This window comes from Lissotriton helveticus, chromosome 6 (assembly GCF_964261635.1).
Source record: "Lissotriton helveticus chromosome 6, aLisHel1.1, whole genome shotgun sequence".
Classification (NCBI taxonomy): domain Eukaryota; kingdom Metazoa; phylum Chordata; class Amphibia; order Caudata; family Salamandridae; genus Lissotriton; species Lissotriton helveticus.
In genome coordinates, this window is record NC_136067.1 from 1,821,437,263 (window position 1) to 1,821,462,868 (window position 25,606).

Here is a 25,606-nt window from a genome sequence, read left to right on the forward strand (position 1 = left end):
GTTATTACAACATGGTCAGTCACAATTGCGTTCTATTGTACAGCTTGGCTGGACGTTACAAAATCTGCGTTCAGGCTATGTGCCTTGACGTTTAATCAACACAACGTCACTATTTCAAATCTTTAACCTTACTGATAGACAAATCGGTATGGCGCAGAAGGGTGCTGATTATACAATCCTGAGCATTGAAAAACTAGAAAGATTACCGTTGACAATGTCAGAACGACCTGTCAGTGAATGGATAATCCACGGAATCATAAATATTCCAATCTCAACCTTCAGGTTTCAATACTGCCAAAAATATATACAGGCTGGCATGTACGAGAAATTGGGAAAGGAGTACCTTAAAACAACATGGAACCTGCCCTATTCACATGCATGTATCAGTAACAAAGGACAGAAAGTGTTTCTTAGTGGCATCAATTGTGCTATGTCACTAAGCGGCACGCTTCTGTGTAACGGTATTAGTTTGCACGGAGCCTGTGAAGGGAATTCATACAACCTTTCATGTCACCAGCAAGGCGCACCTGCAACTGAAATAGAACCATTCTTTCAAAGACTCTATAATGGGAGTTACATTCTTATTGTAGACCGCAGATGCTGTAGTCTTATGCCCGGGACTCCTTATCTCGTCACTACGACGGCGAAGGTCAAGTGCTGTGGACGTTCTTTGTTCCCCAGCTCCTTTCCAGACAGGGAGGCGAGGGCATGGCCCAGTTTGAAAATTACTTCTATTCGAATAGACACTTTAAGCAGAATGAAAACAGTGCTTCTTCAGACGCCTACAAGGCTCACGTCATCTAAAGAAACGTATGATCTACAAGTCGCAAGGACGACTGCAGAGATACATACATTATTATCAACTAATTCCCCCGTACATTTCGCGGAAATCCTGAGCGAAATCTTAAATATTTCTGATACCACAGGGGTCTCAAAGGTATTTAAGACAGTATTTTCGATGGCATTAACACCATTCAAAGCCATACTGGGTATTTTTCCAGACTTCGTCCATTCGATTTTTGGCGGACTTCCCCTGATCCTAGGACTAATTGCAGGAATCCTATTCCTAGTCCTTATTTTTCGTTATGGCAACCCATGTCACAGATCAAACTCTCGCGACAATGGAAGATACGATCCTAGCCATTGGATACCGGGACCGGATATCAAAAATCCTGGGACTATCCCGGCTTAGAGACCTAAACATGACTTGGTTTCTATCATTTCGACCAATGTGGCAAAGGTGTGTTTTACCTGTACTAAGGTGTCTGCTATGCGGAGAAGAATGCGTGTTAGACACCTGTCTGACGCTACAATCGGATGCGCCGGTGGATGCAGATACACTGTTGGTTCCTACCAAGGTTCACGCACTGTGCTGCCCTCAAAGGCTGCCAATTCTGATGACGGCATTCCTGGAATCTTCACCACTACGATTGAAGAGTAGTGAAGTTCAAGATGAAAGCAGCATCGAACAGGTACGACCTTCTGTCAGCAATGCAAATCAGAATGTCAATGGAGACAATCATGCGCATGAATGCATGGTTACCCCTATTTCCGACTTAGAGGAACTTTCCCATGAAGCTGTTGACAGTTTTTTCGAAAGCCTGAATGATATGATGTTCTCTCCGGAACAGAAATAGAGACTTTTGAGTAAACTCGCACACGGCGTTCCCTGAATTCGGCCTTCAACTTTAAAAATAAAGTCACATGAACAATTACAATCCAGTTCACGGACAGCAACTTTTTTCAGCAAGCCCCTAAAATATTTTTCTATATATTTTTTCCCGGGACACTGATTTTCTGCTTAAAGTAAGAGACTATTCCTAGAGAACTAAGATTTCTATTTTAGATACTTTATAGACTTTATAGACTTTAGCTGCCCGCTGGTATGTTCGCAATAGATTTTATGTGATGAAATGGTTTCGACTTTTTTTCTGTATAGCCATATTAAGAGCCATTTCATGTGTATTTCTCATATACCAACAATCAATAATGCATAACAATGCGTGTTCACTTTTGCATTTAATTCATAGCTTAAGTGCATACAATATATATGACTGCAATTTTTCAGTATATTTGAAAATTTCGAAATGCATTTATGTATTTTGGGGTGGTAAGGTATACACTATACTCTATAGTATGTTGTACTATGTTATACTATGCATAGATTAGTAGATATGACCATAGTTAGCGTGGAGTGGGTGTCGTGTATTTCTATAGGTTCTGATTCGATCCCCCTATTCCTCACCCTATTCTGGTTAAACTTACTAGCTAGTTAACTAACAGTCAGCCCATGAGGCAAGAAATCCCCCATGATGCAGATACCGTTATCTGACGCAGTCACACTACGGCACAGGAACGTGTTATCTGATTAGGTCATAACGCTTGAGATCTAATTAGACAAGCGATATTCCTCCAGCCCCTGATAAGGCATACGACGTTCTCATAACAAATCAAACCTATGACAACCTGGATAATCCGTGCGGCCATTGTTTTGATTTCACAGAGAACTTTAGTAAAGAATGTGCTAACGAGCAAGTCGTATGACATCTTTATTGACGTACCTATGTCCATCCTTACGTCAATCTCGGCACCTTTAAGGTATAAATATTGCCGACCTTGCCCTATGCAAACACACGCGTGGTGACAAGACGGAGCAGCCATACTTGCCGAAGCCGAGAGCAGAAGCAGACCCCGCAGGCAGCAGCCCCGCCTTCCTGACGCGCTGAGAGACGCGCTGCTATCTCAAGCCGAGAGACCCAGCACCGGCGCTTCTGGGCAGCCCTCGCAGGCAGCCTGGAATATCGAGAGCAGAGAAAGAGATACCATTCCTCATTCATCCTAAATTCCAGGTACAGAACTGAATAACCCCTCCTAGAGAATTCTTTAGTTATTCACTTGGCAAAAACAAACTTAAACTAAACTGTAACTTTCTATTCCCGCCCACGCATTAGACTTAGGTCAGGTACACGGGGTAGGCGTATTTAGAAACACCAGTTGAGTACGTTTAGTCAAATGTATATGTGTATGTAAATATTTTAATCATTTTAAACATCATATGGCTCAGAAACCATATCAATGTTTTTACAGTATTATTTTATACTATTGCTTCTAATGTATGCACTTTACTTAACTATAAGTATTGCAATAATATCGATCCATTTCTCTTGTACGAGAAAAGAGACTGATCAATAAATAACATCTTTTATTGAACACGCCCGTCTCTTCCTTTTCTCTACATTCTGATGAGACTAAGAATGCACGTACTGACTGAGTAAAATAATTGCCTTGTGCTCACACGACTCTCGAGATTGACTCTTGATTAGGGGAGAGCAAAGTTGTCATGTTCTATGGTTGTCAGAAACTAAATCCCTTCTTGTCTAATCAGGGAAGTTCATCCTTCCTTGAACATTCGAGAAAGTTTCTAGCGAACTCTGAGCTTAGCTGGCAAACCCAAAAATTAAGTCTAGTTTCGACAGTAGTAGACCTAGTTAACGTCTGGCCTAGGCCTTTACTGCTGTAGGTACTATTCCAATGCGCAGAGCCTATTGGGAAAATAGGAGCTACACTACACCTTCTGCGTATCCGATGGAGGTGCACTGCGATCCTCGACCACAGCAGCGGACGCGGATGCCGACGACTTCGCCCCGGCAACTTTGACCTTTGGCGCCGTAGTACCAGACCTTGGCTTCGCGCCCTTGGCAGCCGTTGTGTCGACAGGCCTGGTAGATTTCGGCTCGACGGCCTTAGGGTGAACGGCCTCACCCGTTTTCTTTGGCTTCGGGTCGGCTGACGCGCTCGGCACCGAATCAACGGCCCTTCGCGAGCCGGGGTCCTCGACCACCTTCGCCACCGCGGAGGGTGCGATACTTTTCTTTGGCTTCGAGGCCACCGAAGACGACGGCGTCTATGGGGGAGCAGTCGTTTTCGGTTTCGATGGTGCGTCGGCCATCTTAGTTGTTGTCGATACGAACAAGTTACTTACCTTCGGTAACGATATATCTGTAAGAAACAGTAGTTAGTATTAGATTCCTTACCTTAGAATATCCCCAGGCGTCAGTCTGGATCCGGAAACTTTTGCGTAGCAGTACCCCTGCGCGTCGGTAGGCGTCGTCTGCAGGCGTCCCCTGCGGCTCCGCGTCGTCGGCGTCGTGCGCCGTGATGACGTCGCTGGAGTATATAGACGCCGCCTCCGCGCGCTGACGTCAGTTCTTTGCACACAGCTTTTCCGCGCCAGAACACGCAGAGCCATGTGAGAACCAACACTGGTGCCATTTGAAACTAGGGCCCTGAAAGGGATGTCCCTAACCCTAGGTATCAGTTCGCAGAACGGGGAGGATGGGCGGGGCGGTAAGGAATCTAATACTAACTACTGTTTCTTACAGATATATCGTTACCGAAGGTAAGTAACTTGTTCATCTGAAAGAAACAGGTTAGTATTAGATTCCTTACCTTAGAATAGATACCCCAGCAATACCAACCCCGGTGGTGGGTCTGCGAACCAATACAACCTACACCAGAAAGTCCTGGAGGACCGAACGGCCAAAGAAGCCATCCCTCCGGACTTGACTGTCCAGGCAGTAGTGCCTCGCAAAGGTGTGCAGCGAGGCCCACGTAGCCGCCTGGCAAATGTCCTGCAAAGGGACTCCCCGGCCCAAGGCAGTAGTAGCCGCCGTAGCCCGAGTGGAATGGGCCCTCAGCCCAACAGGAGGCTCCTTCCGAGCCAAAGAGTAGCATGCTTTGATGCACAGGACGACCCACCGAGAGATGGTTCGTTTCTGTACCGCCCTTCCCTTCTTCTCACCCACGTAGCCAACAAACAGTTGGTCATCCACCCGGAACTGGCGTGTGCGATCCATGTAAAATGAAAGCGCACGTTTTGGGTCCAGACGATGGAGCCGCTCTTCATCCTTTGAAGGATGCGGAGGCGGGAAGAAGGAAGGCAAGGTGATGGACTGCCCAATGTGAAAAGCAGAGACTACCTTGGGCAGGAAAGAAGGTCTAGTCCGAAGAACCACCTTGTCAGGATGAACAGACAAGAAAGGAGGTTTAATAGAAAGGGCCTGGAGCTCACTCACTCTCCTGGCAGAGGTGATGGCAACCAGGAAGGCCGTCTTTAAAGTGAGAAGACGGAGAGGACAGGAATGAAGAGGCTCAAAGGGAGCACACATCAGGAAAGTCAGAACCAGGTTCAAGTCCCACTGAGGCATCACGAACGGAGCAGGTGGATACATGTGCGTGATGCCTTTCAAGAATCGTAATACAATAGGGGACTTGAATAAAGATGGCTGATCAGGTAGCCTTAAGAAGGCGGAAAGGGCAGAAAGATAGCCCTTGATAGTGCCCAGAGCAGAGCCCTGCTGGGCAAGGGAAAGAAGGAAGAGGAGAACCTCAGACAGAGGGGCAGAAAGGGGGTCCACAGCCTTTGCTGTGCACCATGCCACAAATCTGTTCCACCGGCAGGCGTATACCGACTTCGTGGAGGGACGCCTGGCTGCCAGAATAACATCACAGACTTCAGGAGGCAAGTCAAATGGCCTCAACTGTCGCCGCTCAATCTCCAAGCATGGAGGTGGAGACTGGACAGGTTCGGGTGGAGGACCGTCCCCTGCTGCTGCGACAGAAGGTCCTCCTGAAGGGGCAGGCGGATCGAGGGACCGACTGTCATGCTGAGTAGCTCGGGATACCAGTACCTTCGAGCCCAGTCCGGAGCCACAAGGATAACTTGGGCCCGGTCGCGCCTGATCTTCTTCAGCACTCTGGGCAGAAGTGGTATAGGCGGAAAGGCGTACAACAGACCGCAACTCCACTCGCGCCGAAAGGCGTCGCCGAGCGAGTGCCGTCTTGGAAACTCCAACGCGCAGAACTGATGACATTGCGCGTTCTCTTCTGTGGCGAATAGATCTAACCAAGGCTCTCCCCATTGCTGAAAGAGGCCTCTCGCCACATCCGAGTTCAGACGCCATTCGTGATCCACCGAGCACCGACGGCTGAGTTCGTCCGCCCTGGCGTTCAGAGAACCTGCCAGGTGTTGAACCGTCAGAGTCACGCCCTGACGTTCCAGCCATTGCCAGAGGCGCAGAGCCTCTTGGCAAAGGGTCCACGACCCCACACCGCCCTGTTTGTTGCAGTACCACATGGCGGTGGTGTTGTCCGTGAACACCTGCACTACACTCCCGTTGACAAAGGGGAGGAATGCCTTCAGTGCCAGGCGAATCGCCCGCAGCTCCAACATGTTGATATGGAGCCGGGACTCCGCCGGAGACCAGAGGCCTCTGATCTCCGCCTCTCCCAAGTGGCCACCCCAGCCTTGGAGGGACGCGTCCGTCACAACCACGTGCTCCGGCTGGGGAAGGGAGAGGGATCTGCCCCTGACCCAATCGCGGTCTGTAAGCCACCACTGCAACTGTCTCGCAGTGCCCTCCGAGATCAGGACATGGTCGGATAGGTTGCCCTGATGCTGGGCCCACTGAAACTTCAGGTCCCACTGCAGAGCCCGCATCCGCCATCTGGCGTGATGCACCAGAAGGATGCAGGAGGCCATCAGCCCCAGAAGCCGCAGCGTCAACCTGACCGAAACCCGGGATAACGGCTGAAAGATGGGAATCAGAGCCTGAATATCCCGGACCCGCCGTTCCGGGGGATAAACCCGAAACTGCGCCGAGTCGAGAACCGCTCCGATGAAAAGGAGCTTTTGAGAGGGACACAGGTGTGATTTCGGCACATTGATGGAAAACCCCAACTCGTGCAGGAGGTCTGCCGTCATCTGAAGGTGGTGGACGACTGTCTGGGGCGAGCCCGCCTTCAACAGCCAGTCGTCGAGGTAGGGGAAGACTGAAACCCCTAACCGGCGCAGATGAGCTGCGACCACCGCCATCACTTTCGTGAACACCCGTGGGGCGCTGGTAAGGCCGAATGGGAGCACGATAAACTGAAAATGCTCGTGGCCTACCGTGAACCGCAGGTAACGCCGGTGGGCCGGCAGGACGGGGATGTGAAAGTACGCATCCTGCAAGTCCAACGCTACCATCCAGTCTTGTGGGTCTAGAGCAGCCAAGACCTGAGCCAAAGTCAACATCTTGAACTTCTCCTTCCGGAGGAAGCCGTTGACGTTCCGTAGATCCAAGATAGGACGCAGGCCTCCCTTGTCCTTCTTGGGTACCAGAAAGTAGTGGGAGTAGCAACCACACCCTACTTCTGGCCCAGGAACGCGCTCGATGGCCCCCTTGGCCAAGAGGGCCGTAACTTCCTCCTGCAGAAGTGTCAAGTGGTCCCCCGACACACGGTGGTTCTGCGGTGGCATGGCTGGAGGAGTGGACTCGAAGGGGAGGGCATAGCCCCTTCGGACAAGCTGCAGCACCCACCTGTCCGATGTTATCGCGCGCCAGCGGGAGTGGTGATGGCGAACCCTGCCACCCACTGGCGTCACGTGAGCCCGAAAGCTCGGACTAGGAAGGCTTGGATGCCGCAGCGGAGGGAGGCGTGGACTGACCACGACGCTGGCCTCTACCGCCACCACGGCGGAAACCACGGGCGCCACCGCGCTGGGGAGCGCTCTGCGCCGCGTGGCTGGCAGCACGTGTGGGACCTCCTCTCCCTTGGCCACGAAAGGGCCGAAACGAACCCGTCTGCTGGCGCTGGGTCTGGGTCGAGAGACCCAAGGACTTGGCCGTGACCCTGGAGTCCTTGAAGCGCTCCAGCGCGTGGTCCGCTTTGTCACCAAATAGGCGACTGCCATCAAATGGCATGTCCATAAGCGTATTTTGGACGTCTGGTGAGAAGTTGGCAGATCTCAGCCAGGCATGGCGACGAATCGCCACCGTAGTGGACATGGCCCGTCCCAGGGAGTCCGTGGTGTCCAGACCACAACGGATCGAGTACCGCGCCGCATCCCGGCCTTCAACAAAGGCCCGGGTGAGCTTGTCCCGCACTTCCTGGGGGCATTGCGGCAAACACTCCTCGACCGTATCCCACAGGGAGTGGGTGTAGCGGCCCAAGAGGCACGCGGTGTTACAAGACCGCAGTCCAGCACTCAAAGAGGAAAACACTTTCTTTCCGAATTGGTCGTACCTCTTTGATTCCCGGTCGGGCGGAGCCGACGGAAATGCGGACTGCGAAGTGGAGGCCTGGATCACCAGACTCTCCGGGGAGGGATGGGTGGACAGGAAGGCAGGGTCGTCCGCGCAGGGACGGTGACGCCTGGCAACGTTCCGGTCAACCGGCGCACCAGAGGCGGGCCTGGACCAGGTGCCCAGAAGGACATCCGTCAGGGCCTCATTAAACGGCAGCAGAGGCTCCTGGGGGCATGACTGCGGTTTAAAAACTTCCGTCAGGATATTCGGTTTGACCTTCGCGACGGGGAGCTCAAGGTGTAAGGCCTTGGCAGCCCTCATCAGGACCACCGAATAGGCAGCACCCGCCTCGGACGCCACAGGGGACGGAGAGACAAACCCAGGGTTGGGCGACTCGTCCAGGCCACTGGCATCACCCAGATCACCTACCCAGTCCACATCGTACTGGCAGGCACGGGATAGAGGGTCCTCAGACCCCTCCCAACCCTCACCATACTCCTCCTCGTCATACCCATATTCAGGGTCGACGATATAGACATCGGGGTCAACAGGCCCCATCGGCGTCGGGTCCGGCGTCGGCCGACGCCGGTCCGGCTCCGAGTCCGGAGTCGGGGAGGAAAGGGGGGTGGCGCCGCGCGGCGTCGGTGCCGGGGACCCGACGCCGGCCGGAGCCGACGGCGGAGTCGCTGCACCACGCGGGGGCGGTACCCTGGGCTGGCCCACAGGAACCGACGCCGGAGAGGCCGGGAGACCAGCCGGCGACGAACCAGAGGGAACCAGCGGCGCCGGGGCCGGAGCCACCGGCGGCGCCGGGGCAGGAGCACCCGAACCGCTCGGGCCCCCAGACGGGACCGACGGGCCCGCAGGCGCCGAAGGCCCCGCCGGAGAAGACCTCGCCCTCATAGCAATGAGGAAGGCCTCGATCTCCTCACGCGACGCGCCTTCCCCAGGGACCGACAGGTGTGGGGCAGACGGCGTCGGCGACCCATGCGGGACCGCGGGGGTGGGGTCACCCGAGCCCCCGGCCGCAGCACGCGGGCGTCGGGGGGAGTCGGGGGTGCGATGGCGACGCCCCGACTTCTTGTGCTTACCTGACGAGCCGGAGGAATGGTGGCGACTCCCGGAGCGCCCATGGCGGCTCCGCGACCGCTCCCTCGACCGCTCCCTCGACCTCCGACCGGACCGGGACCGCTCTCGACGCGGGGCCGACAACCGGAGTTCGAGAAGCTTGCGGGACCGCTCCCGCCTAGCTTTTCCAGTCAAGGCCCGACAGTCGACGCAGGACTCCACGTCGTGGTCCGCGCCCAGACACCGGAGGCAGAGTCGATGGTGGTCGGTGACCGACATCATGCGGTCGCACTCGTCACAACTCTTGAAACCGGGCATCCTACCGGCACCGTAAAGATCAATCAAAAAACTTGGTCAAAAGACCGGAGTACTGCTCTTCGGATCTGCGCTAACTGGCGCGGAAAAAAGAAGAACTGACGTCAGCGCGCGGAGGCGGCGTCTATATACTCCAGCGACGTCATCACGGCGCACGACGCCGACGACGCGGAGCCGCAGGGGACGCCTGCAGACGACGCCTACCGACGCGCAGGGGTACTGCTACGCAAAAGTTTCCGGATCCAGACTGACGCCTGGGGATATTCTAAGGTAAGGAATCTAATACTAACCTGTTTCTTTCAGATCGACAGTTTCGGTTGCGATTTAGGTAATGGCGGCTCCGCCGAAGTGTCCGTGGCTGGGCCGGAAGGCGGGGCCGTGGATATTGGTCTAGGGTCTAGGGTAAGGCCATGTGGCGATCCTTCGACCCGAGCCTTAGTAAAAGTACGAACGGGGTATAGCTCTTCCTCCGAGTTATCTTCCATGGCCCCGTAGGCCTCATCGTCGTCTCCTACCTCCTCGACGATTTCCTCCACGTCTTGGCCCTCTGCGTCCGCTTCGTAGTCGGACTCGACGACCACCGAAGGAGGCGAAACCTGAAGATGGACCTGTTGCTCGTCCGCTTCTTCATTGACGAAGATGTCCACCGGTGCCGGAGCCGATCACCAGGCCTCTAGGCGCGCCGAAGCTTGATGGTTTTCTTCGACCTAAACCTGGAACAGGCCATGCAGTTGGCCTCGTCGTGGTCCGGCGACAGGCATTTGTTGCAGACCGGGTGGACGTCGATGTGTGGGTATTTGGATCCACACACGGGACAGTGTTTGAATGGACTTCGTTCCATGCCGTCGAAGTGTTGCTGCGTCGACTGGGCCTCGATCCTCGAAGTCTCACGACTCACGGGAAATCCGACTGGAAAGTTGGATGGAAGGGAGGCACCGAACGCGAACAATACCGACGGGTCAGAGAAGGCCTTTTGGCCTTGAAAAAACTAAGTTTTTGTCGATTCCGAACCGGAGTTAACGAAACCACATCCGAACCCAATGGCGGAAAAAAACAATCTAAGGATGGAGTCGATGCCCATGCGCACTGTAGTCCAGGGGAGGAGCCACCTATCTCGTGATACTTCGAAGACTCTTCCAGGACAACAAAGGTGCAATCATTCGGACCCAACACTAGGCGGCGATCTATGCTATAGATATGAATTCAGCAGCCCACATACCTCGAACACTTTTTTTTTATTTGCTAATAACGTTGGCACTGTCTGACAAATCTTCACAAACATTTCCAAAAAGTGATCTTTTCTGTCTAGTTTGTGCGGGGAGAGTTTCGGGCGATCTGCCAAGCGAGATGCAGAGAAAAGAAGGGGGTCCCACAACACAAAATCCCCATGCATATTCAATAGACCAAATTTAGCAAGAAGCTAGATCTTGATCCAGAAAGCACACTTATTGTGACTTGAGGCAAATCCGTTCAGTAGTTTTTGAGTAATTAAGCTTAAAAAATATTTGTATAGCTGGACCTAACGGTTTCAGGGACTCAAAAAGGATTGTTCACAGGAACAACCTAGTGGCCGGAATGGAGAATAGACCTGCAAATTGGAGGGAGAGTGGGATCTAAGCTTCAACAGCAATCTCTTCTTGCACTCTGCGATGTAAAGCTTTGTCTCCAGATCCAGATCCCCTTTGCATGCATACATAACATGACTAAGTCATGACCGGAGCTCAGGCACCGATGGCATACCTCATGCGAACCCTACTGACAACTGCTTCCTACAATCTCGTTTGAAGGCTGTAGATTTGGGAAGGAACATGACTCCACAGCACAAACTGCAAATTTGAATTTGTCGTAATAAAGACAACATTTTGGGAGTGGAGCCCCAGATCTGTGCCAAAAAGCAAGGATGCAGGGGTGGGGCTGATAAGTGGGTTCAGTTCCCTTATGTCTGGGCAGTAGGAAACCTACACAGTGGCTACACAATGCCACCAGCTGGCGCGTATGAGTAATGCTGTTGACATTTTCTGGATCCAGTGCTGCGAATAGGGAAATTTTAAAAGGAGGAACCTGAGGTTAGAAGTTTCTATCAAAATAACAAGTTACCTAGATTGTGTACCTACTTTTTGGTGGATACCATATCTTTATGAAAAATCATCAAAGGAAACATCTGGTGTCACAATAGCTTCTGGAAAATTAAATTTCAGCAGTAGAGTATTTGGTGCTGAAGCAGCTTCAGCCAAAGAGCCATTGGCATCACCGCTGCAGTTTCCACCGCTTAACTTCCTTACTTTTCAGGGCTTGCTAATAAATAAAACTAATTAAAGAAAAACAAATCACCAATGCATCATCTTCTTCACGAAGGGTGGTGATGATGAATCTAAGGGACTATAGCATATCCTCTCCAAAAACATTAATGAAGGCGAGTAATACTCTTCTAATTTATATGTTCAAATGTGTAATATTTAATGCCATATAAGCAGCTGTAGAGCACTCTCATATTCACAGCTTAATCAAGGATAAGCTTAAACGTAGGTCATCAGAACTGGATGATTAACTAAATGCACTAGTAGCTATGACCAACGCCTTTAGAAAGCCAGAGTGAGAGGAACATAATAGGGAATAGGGTAGGAGTGATATTTTGCCAGGATTTGCGAGTGACCACAGCAGAAGTTGCTATACTTGTGTCTGCCCTCAATGTTTTGCTTCCATTGGTAAATTACAAATAAGTTAGTGATTAAACAAAGTGTGGTGTATCAGCACCTGGGCCAAGAGTCTAGTTTTATGATTTTTTGCTAGCGAACCTGATCTGATGCACACCAGATGAACCTGGGTACATATTTGTTAATAGGCGGTAGAAATGTTAACCTGTCTTTAAACCACCCCATGCCAGGAGAAATAGCTACATTTTTCATGCTAGTGTCCAGTTTATTGATATGCCAATGCATACTTAATGAAAAACACTATCTAGATTTTGGTAAAGACTTTCTAAACCCTAAAGAACAAGTTACTTGCCTTGGGTAACGATATATCTGTAAGAAACATTAGTTAGTTAGATTCCTTACCTTAGAATAACCCCAGGCGTCAGACGTCAGACTGGATCTGGAAAATTTTGCGTAGCAGTACCCTTGCGCGTCAGTAGGCTTCGTCTGCGGCTCCGCGTCCATCGTCTGCGCCAGGATGACGTCGTCGGAGTACTTAGACGCCGCCCTCGCACGTCAGTTCTTATACACAGCTTTTCCGCGCCAGAACCGCAGAGCCACAATAAAAACCGACACTGGTCCCATGAAACTAGGGCCCTGAAAGGCATAACCTTAACCCTAGATATCGGTTCGCAGAACGGGGAGGATGGGTGGGGCGGTAAGGAATCTAACTAACTAATGTTTCTTACAGATATATCGTTACCGAAGGTAAGTAACTTGTTCATCTGAAAGAAACACGTTAGATTCCTTACCTTCGAATAGATACCCCAGCAGTACCAACCCCGGTGGTGGGTCTGCGAACCAAGATCACACCAGAAAGTCCCAGAGAACGGAACGGCCAAAGAAGCCATCTCTCCGGACTTGGCGGTCCAGGCAGTAGTGTCTTGCGAATGTGTGCAGCGAGGCCCACGTAGCTGCCTGACAGATGTCCTGCAAGGGGACTCCCCGGCCCAGGGCAGTAGTAGCCGCCGTGGCCCGAGTGGAATGGGCCCTCAGCCCAAAAGGAGGCTCCTTCCTCGCCAAAGAGTAGCAAATCTTGATGCACAAGACGACCCACCGAGAGATGGTTCATCCACCCGGAACTGACGTGTGCCATTCAGATAGAATGAGAGCGCACGTTTTGGGTCCAGACGGTGGAGCGTCTCTTCCTCTTTCGAGGGATGCGGATAGAAGGTGGGCAAGGTGATGGACTGCCCGATGTGGAAGGCTGTGACTACCTTGAGCAGGAAAGAGGGTCGCGTCCGCAACTCAACCTTGTCCGGATGGACAGAAAGGAAGGGAGGTTGTGAAGAAAGGGCCTGAAGCTCACTCACTCTCCTGGCAGAGGTGATGGCAACCAGGAATGCAGTCTTAAGAGTGAGAAGACGAAGAGGACAGTTAAGAAGTGGCTCAAAAGGAGCGCACATCAGATAAGTTAGAACAAGGTTCAAGTCCCACTGTGGCATCACGAAAGGAACAGGAGGAAACAGATGAGTGATGCCCTTCAAGAACCTATTTACAATGGGGTACTTGAACAATGAGGGCTGATCAGGTAGCCTTAAGAAGGCGGAAATGCCAGAGAGGTAGCCCTTAATAGTGCCCAGAGGAGAGCCCTGCTGGGCAAGAGGAAAGAAGGAAGAGGAGAACCTCAGAAAGAGGGGCAGAGAGTGGATCCACAGCCTTTGCTGTGCACCATGCCACAAATTTGTTCCACCTGCAGGCGTATACCGATTTTGTGGAGGGAAGCCTGGGACGCCTGGCTGCCAGAATGACATCGCAGACTTCAGGAGGCAAGTCAAATGGCCTCAACTGTCGCCGCTCAATCTCCACGCATGGAGGTGGAGACTGGACAGGTTCGGGTGGAGGACGGTCCCCTGCTGCTGGGACAGAAGGTCCTCCTGAAGAGGCAGACGAATCGGGGGATCGACTGACATGCTGAGGAGCTCGGGATACCAGTATCTTCGTGCCCAGTCCGGCACCACAAGGATGACTTGGGCCCGGTCGCGCCTGATCTTCTTCAGCACTCTGGGCAGAAGTGGTGTAGGCGGAAAGGCGTACAACAGACCGCAACTCCACTCGCGACGAAAAGCGTCTCCGAGCGAGTGCCGCCTTGGAAATTCCAAAGGGCAGAACTGATGACATTGCGCGTTCTCTTCTGTGGCGAATAGATCTAACCAAGGCTCTCCCCACTGCTGAAAGAGACCTTGCGCCATGTCCAAGTTCAGACGCCATTCGTGATCCATTATGCACCGACGGCTGAGTTTGTCCGCCCTGGAGTACCACATGGCGGTGGTGTTGTCCGTGAACACCTGCACTACACTTCCCCGGACAGAGGGAAGGAATGCCTACAGTACAATCTGGATTGCCCGCAGCTTCAGAAGTTTGATGTGGAGCCGGGACTCCGCCGCAGACCAGAGGCCTCTGATCTCCGCCTCTCCCATGTGGCACCCCCAGCCCAGGAGGGACGCATCAGTCACAACAACATGCTCTGGTTGGGGGAGAGGGATCTGCCGCTGACCCAATCGCAGTCCGTGAGCCACCACTGCAACTGTCTCGCAGTGCCCCCCGAGATCCGGACATGGTCGGACAGGTTGCCCTGATGCTGGGCCCACTGAAACTTCAGGTCCCACTGCAGAGCCCGCATCCGCCACCTGGAGTGATGCACCAGAAGGAAGCAAGAGGCCATCAGTCCCAGAAGCCGCAGCGTCAACCTGACCGGGACCCGGGATAAAGGCTGAAAGATCGGAATCAGAGCCTGAATATCCCGAACCCGCTGTTCGGGAGGATAAACCCGAAACTGCGCCGAATCTAGAACCGCTCCGATGAAGAGGAGCCTTTGAGAGGGACACAGCTGTGACTTCGGCACATTGATGGAAAACCCCAGCAAGTGCAGGAGGTCGGCCGTAGTCTGAAGGTGGCTGATGACTGTCTGGGGCGAGCCGCCTTCAACAACCAGTCATCGAGGTAGGGGAAGACTGGCACCCCTAACCTGCGCAGATGAGCTGCGACCACTGCCATCACTTTCATGAACACCCGTGGGGCGCTGGTAAGGCCAAAGGGGAGCACAGTGAACTGGAAGTGCTCGTGGCCTACCATGAACCGCAGGTAATGCCGGTGGGCCGGCAGGATGGGGATGTGGAAGTACTGCAAGTCCAACGCTACCATCCAGTCTCCAGGGTCCAGGGCAGCTAAGACCTGAGCCAGAGTCAGCATCTTGAACTTCTCCTTCCGGATGAAGCCGTTGACGTTCCGTAGATCCAAGATAGGGCGTAGGCCCCCTTTGCCCTTCTTGGGAACCAGAAAGTAGTGGAAATAGCAACCACACCCTACTTCTGGCCCAGGAACGCGCTCAATGTCCCCCTTGGCCAAGAGGGCCGTCACTTCCTCTTGCAGAAGTTGCAAGTGATCCCCCGACACGCGGTGGTACTGCGGTGGCATGGCTGGAAGGGTCGCCTCGAAGGGGAGGGAGTAGCCCCTTCAGACGATTTGCAGCACCCACCTGTCTGGAGTGATGGTACGCCAGTGAAGGAGATGATGGCGGACACTGCCCCCCACTTGCGTTAAATGGGCCTGAAAGCTCGGACTAGGAGGGCTTTGAGGCGGATGCTGCGGGAGTGGATGTGGGCTGGCCATGCCGTTGTCCCCTGACGTGAAGGGGTGCCCCTTCCTTGGCCACGAAAGGAGCGAAAGGCAGACTGCTGCTGACGCTGTCCCGAGAGGCCCAAGGACTTGGCCGTAGCCCTGGAGTCCTTGAAACGTTCAAGCGCATGATCTGCCTTGCCACCAAAGAGGTGGCTGCCATCAAACGGCATGTCCATGAGGGGTTCTGGACATCGGCCGAAAAGTTGGCGGACCTCAGCCGGGCGTGGCGGCGAACTGCCACCGTCGTTGACATTGCCCTGCCCATCGAGTCCTTGGTATCCAGCCCACATCGTATAGAATACCGAGCTGCGTCTCGCCCCCCCGCGAGGGCTTGAGCGAGTTTTGCCCGGGCCCCCTCCGGAAACTCTGGCAGCACGGCCGCAACCGTATCCCACAGAGAGTGGGTATAACGGCCCAAAAGGTAAGCAGTGTTTACTCACCCCAACCCACAGCAGAGGGATGAAAACAGTTTCTTACCAAACTGTTCATACCTTTTGGATTCCTGATCTGGGGGTGCAGTCGGGAATGCGGACTGGGAAGTAGAGGCCTGGATAACGAGGCTCTCGGGGGTGGGATGGGTGGACAGGAAGCTAGGGTCGCCCGGAGCTGGGTGGTGGCGCCTGGCGACGTTCCTATATACAGGGGGGCCTGTAGCGGGCCTGGACCAGGTGCCCAACAGGACGTCCATGAGAGCCTCATTCAACAGCAGTAAAGGCTCCGGAGCGCCAGTCTGCGGCTTAAGGACCTCAGTGAGGATGTTAGGCCTCACAGTAGCGACGGGGAGCGCAAGCGCCAAGGCCTTGGCTGCCCGTGTCAGCACCACACTATAAGCAGCCCCCTCCTCCCTAGCCACGGTAGGAGGGGAAACAAAGCCAGTGTCAGGGGAGGTATCAAGACCACGGGCCTCCCCTAGCTCCTCTGTCCAGTCTTGGAAGGACTGACACTCACGTGTCACGTGTCCTCAGACTCCTCCCAATCCCCTTCGTCCTCCATCTCCTGAAACTCAGGGTCAAAGGATGTAGCTGGATCAAAGAAGAAAGGCTCTTCAGCCGGCGTCGAATGCGGCGTCGGTCGACGCCATTCCGACCCTGGATCCGGACCAAGAGAGGGATCAGGGACGGCGTCATGCGGGGACGGCGCCAGAGACGACACCCTGGGGGTCGACGCCGGCGGGGTCGTGAGGTCGACCGGCGGCAACCCGGAACCGGATCCAGCGGGAGCCTGCGGCGTCGGGACCTAAGTCGCCGACGGCGCCGGGGCCGAAGCACCCGACGGCGCCGGGGCCGGAGCACCCGGCGCGCTTGGACTCCCAGTCAGGGCCGCGGGGCCCGGAGGTACCGCGGGGCCCGATGGAGGAGAGAGGGACCTCATGGCCATGAGGAAGGTCTCGATCTCTTCCGGCGTCGCGTTCAGCCCATGGACCGGCAGGTATGGAGCTGGCTGCGGCGCCTGCGGTCTCCGGCGGAGCCGGTGTCGCCCGAACGCCCAGTCAGAAGAGCGATGGCATCTCCCCGACTTCTTGTGCTTCTTACCTGCGAACCCCGACTAATGGTGTCGACTCGATGACTGTGACCCCGCGACCTGTCCCTCGACCCCCCTCCTAGACCGGGACCTTGAGCGGCACGGGGCCGACTGCTGGAGCTCGAGGCGCTTGCGGGACCGATCCCGCCTGGCCTTCGACGTCGTGCCCGACTGCCGGGCCTTGACCGGTCGTTGTGGTCGGCCCCAAGGCAATACAGGCACCGGCGGTGGGGATCGGTAACGGACATCAGTCGGTTGCAGTCGGTATAGGGCTTGAACCCGGTAATTTCCTACCGGCACCGAGAGTCGTGAAGACTCAAGAAGAGATCAAAAAGATCAAAAAGTTTTAGTCAAAAAATGACTAAGGTACTGATTTCTCCGGACCTGCGCTTAGCTGGCGCGGAAAAAAGAAGAACTGACGTCAGCGCACGAGGGTGGCGTCTAAGTACTCCGACAACGTCATCCCGGCGCCAACGACGCCGACGACGGACGCGGAGCCGCAGACAACGCCAACCGACACGCAAGGGTACTGCTACACAACATTTTCCGGATCCAGTCTGACGCCTGGGGTTATTCTAAGGTAAGGAATCTAACTAACGTGTTTCTTTCAGATATGTGTCTTTCAGATATGGTGCCGACCTAAAATAGTGCATAGAACAGTTGGAAAAATGTGTGTTTTTCAAACAAACTTTACTTTTCAAAAGAGCTGTGAAAGACTGATATTAAAATGTCAAAGAGGCAGGTCACTATAGTGAAACTAATTTATTCAAAAAGATGAGCACAAGTCTGTAAGGGACGTTTTGCACCCATGAATATTTTTAAGTGATTAAAATGTGGAAATATTGAATTAGCACAGAGTAACAGAGTGGTTAAATTCATGCCGTACCTCTACTACAATCCAGGGTTTAAGATTTTTTGGAATTTTACAGTACAGTTTCAACTGGGGGCCTTATTATGTTCATCTATGCGCTTTGTTGCCACTGAAATATAATTTCTGTGCAATATATGCATCTCTGCCGAAATGGAAAAGTGTAGACATATATTTCATTATGAAGAGTCCATATGTTGGCAGTAGTCATGCAACTGCTCTTGAGAAATTGGAAAATAGGTACACAGCATGTAAACGATTTGGCATCCCTGAATATTTAGAAGTGATTAAAAGCAGGAACCATAAGCTCTGCACTCAGAGCAGGAGAAGAGTAGAGCAGACACACTCGTCTTTGTCCCGAAAGCCAGAACTGAAGTAACTGAAAGTTCTTACATCAATGCAATGCCTTTACTCCAATCTAGGATGTTAGATTGTTCGGGAATTTACCGAAGTGCAGCTCCAACTAGGACAGCTGCTATGTTCATATTTGTAAGTGCTTTTGTTTAGGTTTATCATTTGTAAATTGAAAATTGTTGCCAGAATGAACACCTACATGGATAAGTTACTTATCTTTGGTAACACTCTTTCAGATGGAGACTTTATCTAACCACAGAATCCTCACCTTGTGAAAACCCCCAGGTGCCAGACTGATACCTGAAGAATTTTCACAGCATTGCTCCTACACGCCAGCAGGTGGCATCGTGCGCCACCACGTTGACTCCACCCTGCACTGGAAGTGCAGTTGGAACCATATATGAGCCACCCCTGAGACTTAGCTGCCCAGCTACAGACCTATACCCAGGAGGTAGCGCGAGAGTTTCGGGGCCCAGAGGAGACACGAGGCAGTAGCATACCCAGACATGTCTTATCTTATATTGCGCTGCAACAGAGGCTCGATCTGAGGGACCTCACCCAGGAGGAATGCACCATACGCTCGTGCTGGAACCGAGTACATCCCAAACTGGGAAGGCCGCGAACCTATGCCCCGGAGATCCCGCTGGGAATGCTCACTGCATTGCCCCATGGCGGTGACTGGTCTCGACTGGGAGCTTGGGAGGAGATGGGTGTACAGACCCTAGGTGACCTCTAGGAGGACGGGACGCTACTGCCCTTCCAGGCGCTTCTGGACCGATACGACGTCCCTCGGGGCGATTTTTTGCTCCACGCGGCGGTCACAAGGGCACTCCAGGAACACTGGAAAACTGGTCATGAAGAACCACAACTGTCGGCGGCGTGCCAGTACGTCATGATGTCCGCGGGAACGGTTAAAGCAGTGTCATGCTTATATTCCAGGATGATCGATGAGAGACTGACCCCCTTGACGGTGCTTAAGACCCGCTGGGAAATTGACATAGGGAAGGAAATCCCGGAGGCCACGTGGGCCCAGCTGCTGTGTCGGACCTGGAAGGGCACACGTAGTGCCCGATTCCAACTGGTCCACTTCTATATCTTGCATAGAGCCTATTTGACCCCGGAGAAACTACAGAAATATTTCGCCCTGGAGACGGCAGCCTGCCCCAGATGCAGCACATCCGGTGCGGACCTTTTTCACATGCTATGGTCCTGTTCTGTGCTGACCTCCTACTGGTTGTTGGTGGGAGACACGTTGTCCGAAGTAACTGGGAGATCGTTGCAGATAGATGCAGCTGTAGGGATTCTACATTGGTTTCCACATACCCCCAAAAATAAGATTTCTAGCAAATTTATCGATTTAGGGTTGCTCCTGGCCAAACGGGAAATCACCAGACACTGGAAGGCGCGAGTTGGTCCAACAGGCACAAAGTGGCGCAATGAACTTCTCAAGTGGGCAGGAAGTGAGAGCACGTTGATATTCCAACAGGCGAGGCGACGACGGGATGAGCGAGCTCTAGAGGCGGCGCAAGCTTGGGAGACATTGGTGCAGGCCCTGCGCGACCATAACACACATACTGACTCTGATAGTGCCGATGAGGAACAGCCTAGATCCCAATAACATGCTATTGCAGAGGTATACCCAATAAGAAGGACTAAGTCTCTTATCACATACTATTTGACCGTACACTATATTGCCGATGACGAGAGGGGAGGAGGGAGGGGGAAAGGGGAGCGCCATCTGCTTCCATCAAGCATCAGAGATCTGTACCATCAAGACTGACAATTCATTCCTCTGGGGGGGGGTAAGACTGTTTGGGGAGGGGAGGGTATTTCATTTGGGTTGTTTGGAAAAGCAGAAGAGATTTATTCTCGTTCACCTGTTTTACACTGCCAGAACGAGGGGATATTTACTGGAAACTAGTGGCACATGCCGCCCGACCCCCGGGTTGTGGGCTGAATGGCCGTGTATAGATATTGTACCAATACCGTCGACATTGCTTTAGATCACCTGCCAGGTGCCAATAATGTGATTCTATTTGCTTCCTGCAATAAAAACATATTTACCCCCCAAAAAAAATGAGCCACCCCTGAGCACTGACATGCTTCTATCGTGAAGGACATAAAGGTTGATAAGTGATGAAACGAAGTGCCGAACTGAAGCAGTATGGTGCCAGCTCTGCAGGTACGGCCCCAAGACCATAAAGAGTGGAAAACGTTGTGGTTCCTTTGTTCCCAGAGGAGTGTGGGGATGTGCCTTACAGGGAAAAGCAATTCCACTTGTGATGAAAAGCGTCCCTGAGCTAGTGCCTCCTTGGAAAATTCCAAGTCTCAGATCTGCCGACATTGCGTGTTCTCTTATGTGGCGAACAGATCTAACCAAGGTTCTCCTCACTGCTGAAAGAGACCTTGCACCACCTCAGAGTGAAGGCGCCATTCGTGATCCATCATGCACCGGCGGCTGAGTTTGTCCGCCCTGGCGGTCAGAGAACCTGCCAGGTGTTGAACCACCCGGGACATACCCTGATGTTCCAGACACGTCCAAAGGTGAAGAGCCTCTTGACATAGGGTCCATGACCCCACGCCAAGTTTGTTGCAGTACCACATGGCGGTGGTGTTGTCCGTGAACACCTAAACTACCCTTCCTCTGACAGAAGGAAGGAATGCCTTCAGTGCAAGACGAATCACCTAGAGCTCCGGAAGGTTAATGTGGAGCCGGACTCCGCCGGAGACCAGAGGCCTCTGATCCCTGCCTCTCCCAGGTGGTCTCCCCATCCCAGGAGTGACACATCTGTCACCAATGTGAACTCTGGTTGGGGAAGGTAGAGGGATCTGGCGTAGACCCAACCCGGTCCGTTACCCACCACTGCGATTGGTGTGCAGTGCCCTCTGAGATCTGGACACAATCGGAAAGATTCACGTGATGCTGTGCCCACTGGAATTTCAGGGCCCACTGCAAAGCCAGTATTTGCCACCTGGAATGATCTACCAGCAGGATGCAGGAGGCCATGAGGCCCAGCAGCCTCAGAGTCATTCTCACTGAAATCCGGGATAGAGGCTGAAACATTATCATAGCCAGGATATCCCGGTCTTGCTGCTGGGGGGATAAGCCTGAAATTGTATCCAGAACTGCTCCGATGAAAAGGAGATTCTGAGAGGGAATCAGGTGTGACTTCGGCACGTTGATAGTGAACACCAGCAAATGCCGTAGTCTGGAGGTGTAAGACGACAGCCTGGGGCGAGCCCGCCTTCAATAGCCAGTCATCGAGATAGGAGAAGACTATAACCCCTGATCTGCGCAGATGAGCTGCAACTACCGCAGTCACTTTCGTGAACACCCGAGGGGCGCTAGTAAGGCCAAAGGGGAGCACGGTAAACTGAAAAAATGCTTGTGGCCTACTGTGAACCGTATGTATGGGGATGTGGAAATAAGCGTCCTGCAAGTCCAATGCTACCATCCAGGCTCCTGGGTCGAGGGCAGACAAGACCTGAGGCAATGTCAACATTTTAAACTTCTGCTTCCGGAGGAAGCGGTTGACGTCCCTGAAATCCAAGGTAGGATGCAGGCCTTTGTCCTTCTTGGGTACCAGGAAGTGGTGGGAATAACAACCACAACCTACTTCTGGCACAGGGACTCGCTCAATAGCTCCCTTGGCCAAGAGAGCCATAACTTCCTGACGGAGAAGGGCCAAGTGATCCTGCGACATGCGATGGAGGGTTGATGGCATGGAGGGAGGGGTAGTCTCGAAGAGGAGGGAGTTGCCCCTTCAGACTATATGCAAAACCCACTTGTCCAACGTGATGTTGTGCCAGTGGGGGAGGTGATGCCGGATCCTGCCGCCCACTGGCAACTGGTGGCCTTACTCAACGAGTCGGCGATATCCATCCCACACCGGATGGTGAACTTTGCTGCGTCTCGACCCTCAGCAACAGCGTGGCGAGCACGGCCTGGGCTTCCTTCCGACACGCAGGGGTACTATTGGGATAATGCTAAGGTAAGGAATCTATAACTAATAGTCTCTTTCAGATATCTGACATCACTTCAGGCACTGACCGAATCCAGCGCCCTCTTCTGGTGACCTTCAAGCTTTGAAGCTTCTGAAACATGTGCTAGAATGTACGATTGCATTATAGATAGACCTGTTAGCTTTCCTAATGTATGTTTTTATTTTATTTTTTGTAAGCAAAAGACAGGAGAGGCCTTCAGGGTCTAATTATTATGCGATCATTTGGAAGAAGGCTTACGACCATGAAGCTGGTACAGCTTGGCCTCTCAGTACATTAGTGAGCAGATCTTAGGGTTGTGACACCAACTTCAGGCACCACAAATACCTATAACGAGGTTTGGACACACATACCTGATCTCTGCCATTGTCACCAGATGTGAAGTAGAACTTTAAAGGTAACAGAGCACTGCAAAAACAGTTCAGAGGGTTGAACTGAAAAAAATATAAAGTTAGTTAAAGAAAATCCAACACCAAGGTAAACACCAGGATCCTAGCACTGATGGCTCACGGGTTAAAGGAACTGCTATCCTGTCCATAAGGTGGCTCCATGATTGGCCTAATTGGCCACACACAGCGACATACGTTTCTCAGTGACCATATACCCTCTCCCGCATCTACTGATGTAAAAAAAAGCTTCCTGTATCAGTTAGTATATATTATTAGACAAAAATAAATTAAGGGGTAACTAGTTAATTAGAAAACTTGTGTAAATAGCAGCAGTCATTTTTCTTTATGCTTTTAAAATACTCAGTCACCACACAGCCACATTTTCCAATATGCTGTTTGCATTTCCAGGTAATATGCAAATAGTTTGAATCCATCCTCAAATCTAATATAACTAAAGAGGACTGCCTATTTTTGGTTAATATACTCTTATTTCAATGTAGGTAATATAACCTGTTTCGAACTTCGTAGTTTTGTTCAGGACCATCAAAAGGTTAATACTTTTATTTGAAAGGAGTACTGCATTTATATAAACATTTTTGAAAGTTGCTTACCTGAGTCCTTGATCAGTCTCACCATAGTCATCGAGATAAGGAGGAGCGTAAAAGCACCCCTTAGTTTTGCCAGCTAGAAATAGCACCTGACATTCTCGGACTCTGTATGAAAAGAAAGCACTTTCTTGTATAAAGTTTATACTAACAGTAAAAGCTTACAAATAATACTAAATGAAATAAGATTGTCCTGCGTCAGGCACATAAAACACCAACATTTATTAATTTCCTAAAACAAAAAAAGAAACCAGTTCTGCAAAGGTTTTACATTTATGACATTTAGTAAATCGCTTCTTTCTAACAGTGCTTCATCTGAACCCAAAAGTCATCCAATTATTGGCAAACATTAATGTTCTTCATTGTAGCTTCTTCACACATGCTAAGCTTTCCATCATTGTAAGGTCTGGCCCAGTGACAGTTTTAGCAGTTTAACCAGCATCATGCAATTAAAATGTTTTAAATACAGGGGGGCTTTGGATCAGCCCTCGTCATAAACTGGTCTGTTTCTCTCTACCACAGCAAGGGTTCAGGATTCAGTCATTTGCTTTCTTACAAGGTGAGTGACACAATTTCACCTGATTACATGTGCACCCCTGCCTACAAAAAGTGCACTTCAGTACCAGGAGTGGCGGGTCAATCAATACTTTGTTATGCTTTTTACTTTCCATTCTTAATCTAACATTTTGTTAGGTCTGTGTTCAACCTATGTCTTTAGGTGATAGTAATTCATAGCCACCAATGAAATATTATTTTTATGCGATGTATTTTAAAACTAAAAATATCTGTTCCAAGTACAGTTCCTGCTACGAAGCATTCATATTATTAATCCCCAAATGCTGAGGCTTTTCTACCACCAGTGGTGAGCCCTTTTGTGATGTTTAAGCACTTTGTACCTAAGCCTTCATAAATGTTGCCCACACAAAAGGTGTTCACGCAAAATTTGCATCCTATTTTCACAACATGATGGGGATTCTAAACATACACAGTGATTCTGGATTTCTTAAACGGTGCTGAAAAAAGATCCAAAATATAGCAACATTGATATTATTCTTTTTTTAAAAACAATATTGGAAAAGGTGCTGTGCAAGAAAGCTTATATTTTTCCATAAACAGGGACCCGAAAAAATGTTTGCTAAGCTAAGATCACCATCTTATCAGCTTTGCATTTTTAGGTTTTGCCTGCACAGCGCTCCTGTGCTTGTGAAATCTCTTGTATTTAATATAATTTAAAAGGGGGCTCTTATCAGTTCCCATTTCCGAATTACTGTGTTCAATGGCTTTTGTGTGGAACCTATTTTCTTAACATACCCTGGCTACACGAATTTACAATGCTTCTACGAAAGCTGTTCACACTGTTTAAGCCCCATTCACTGTCAAGATAAGATCTCTTCCAATGGATAAAGCAGACAGATTTTAACAGCATGCTGGAATGCTTGTTTTTCATTACTTGTAAAGCAGATGCTTTAGCCTCAAAATGTTCGTGGCATTTCCAATTCATGCCTCAGTACCTTTCTTTGCACTTTGTAGGCATTATCAGATTGATTTTTTCACTTAATCTATTTGGTCATTATGATCCAATTGTAAGTGTTGTAATAAACATTGTGTGCTAAAGTAAAAGTTACTTACCTTCGGTAACGATGTATCTGGTAGAGACAATTCTAGCCGCAGTTTCCTTAACGTAGAATTATCCCTAGGCGTGAGACTGGATCCGGAAAAATCTTTGCCACAGCATCTCTGCGCGCCAGGGGCGGTACCACGTGACTCGCCCTGACGTCCGCGGACGTGACGTCAGCAAGGTCACATAAGTCCCACCCCGGCGCGCTAACGTCAGTTTTCTTCTGAGAACTTTTCAGCGCGACAACGCGGAGCCATCACAAACAAAACTGTGAGAGTATGGGAACAGTGTGCGAAAAGCAGTGAAACAGAAAGGGAGGAAACGAAAGGTGAGGAACAGCACCAGTTGGAAAAGTGCCAGGCACTGTGGTACTGAAAGTCATAGAAGGGAAAGAGCAGTGAGAAGCCACCTCGCAAGGCTAAGGTGACATCCTCCCTGCAGGCAGGAAAGCCTGTGAAAAACGACACCGCAGACGACAGAAAG

At 51.4% G+C, this 25,606-nt stretch overlaps 1 protein-coding gene across 2 annotated transcripts in view; it reads right to left on the reverse strand.

Annotated features, from left to right (window-relative positions):
• Positions 1-25,606, reverse strand: part of UBR2 (ubiquitin protein ligase E3 component n-recognin 2) — a 1,610,484-nt gene that overhangs the window by 36,375 nt on the left and 1,548,503 nt on the right. For both annotated transcript variants that reach the window (XM_078649714.1, XM_078649715.1), the window contains exon 46: positions 23,512-23,613. In XM_078649714.1, the coding sequence (XP_078505840.1) occupies positions 23,512-23,613 (102 nt within the window). The remainder of the gene's footprint in view (positions 1-23,511; positions 23,614-25,606) is intronic.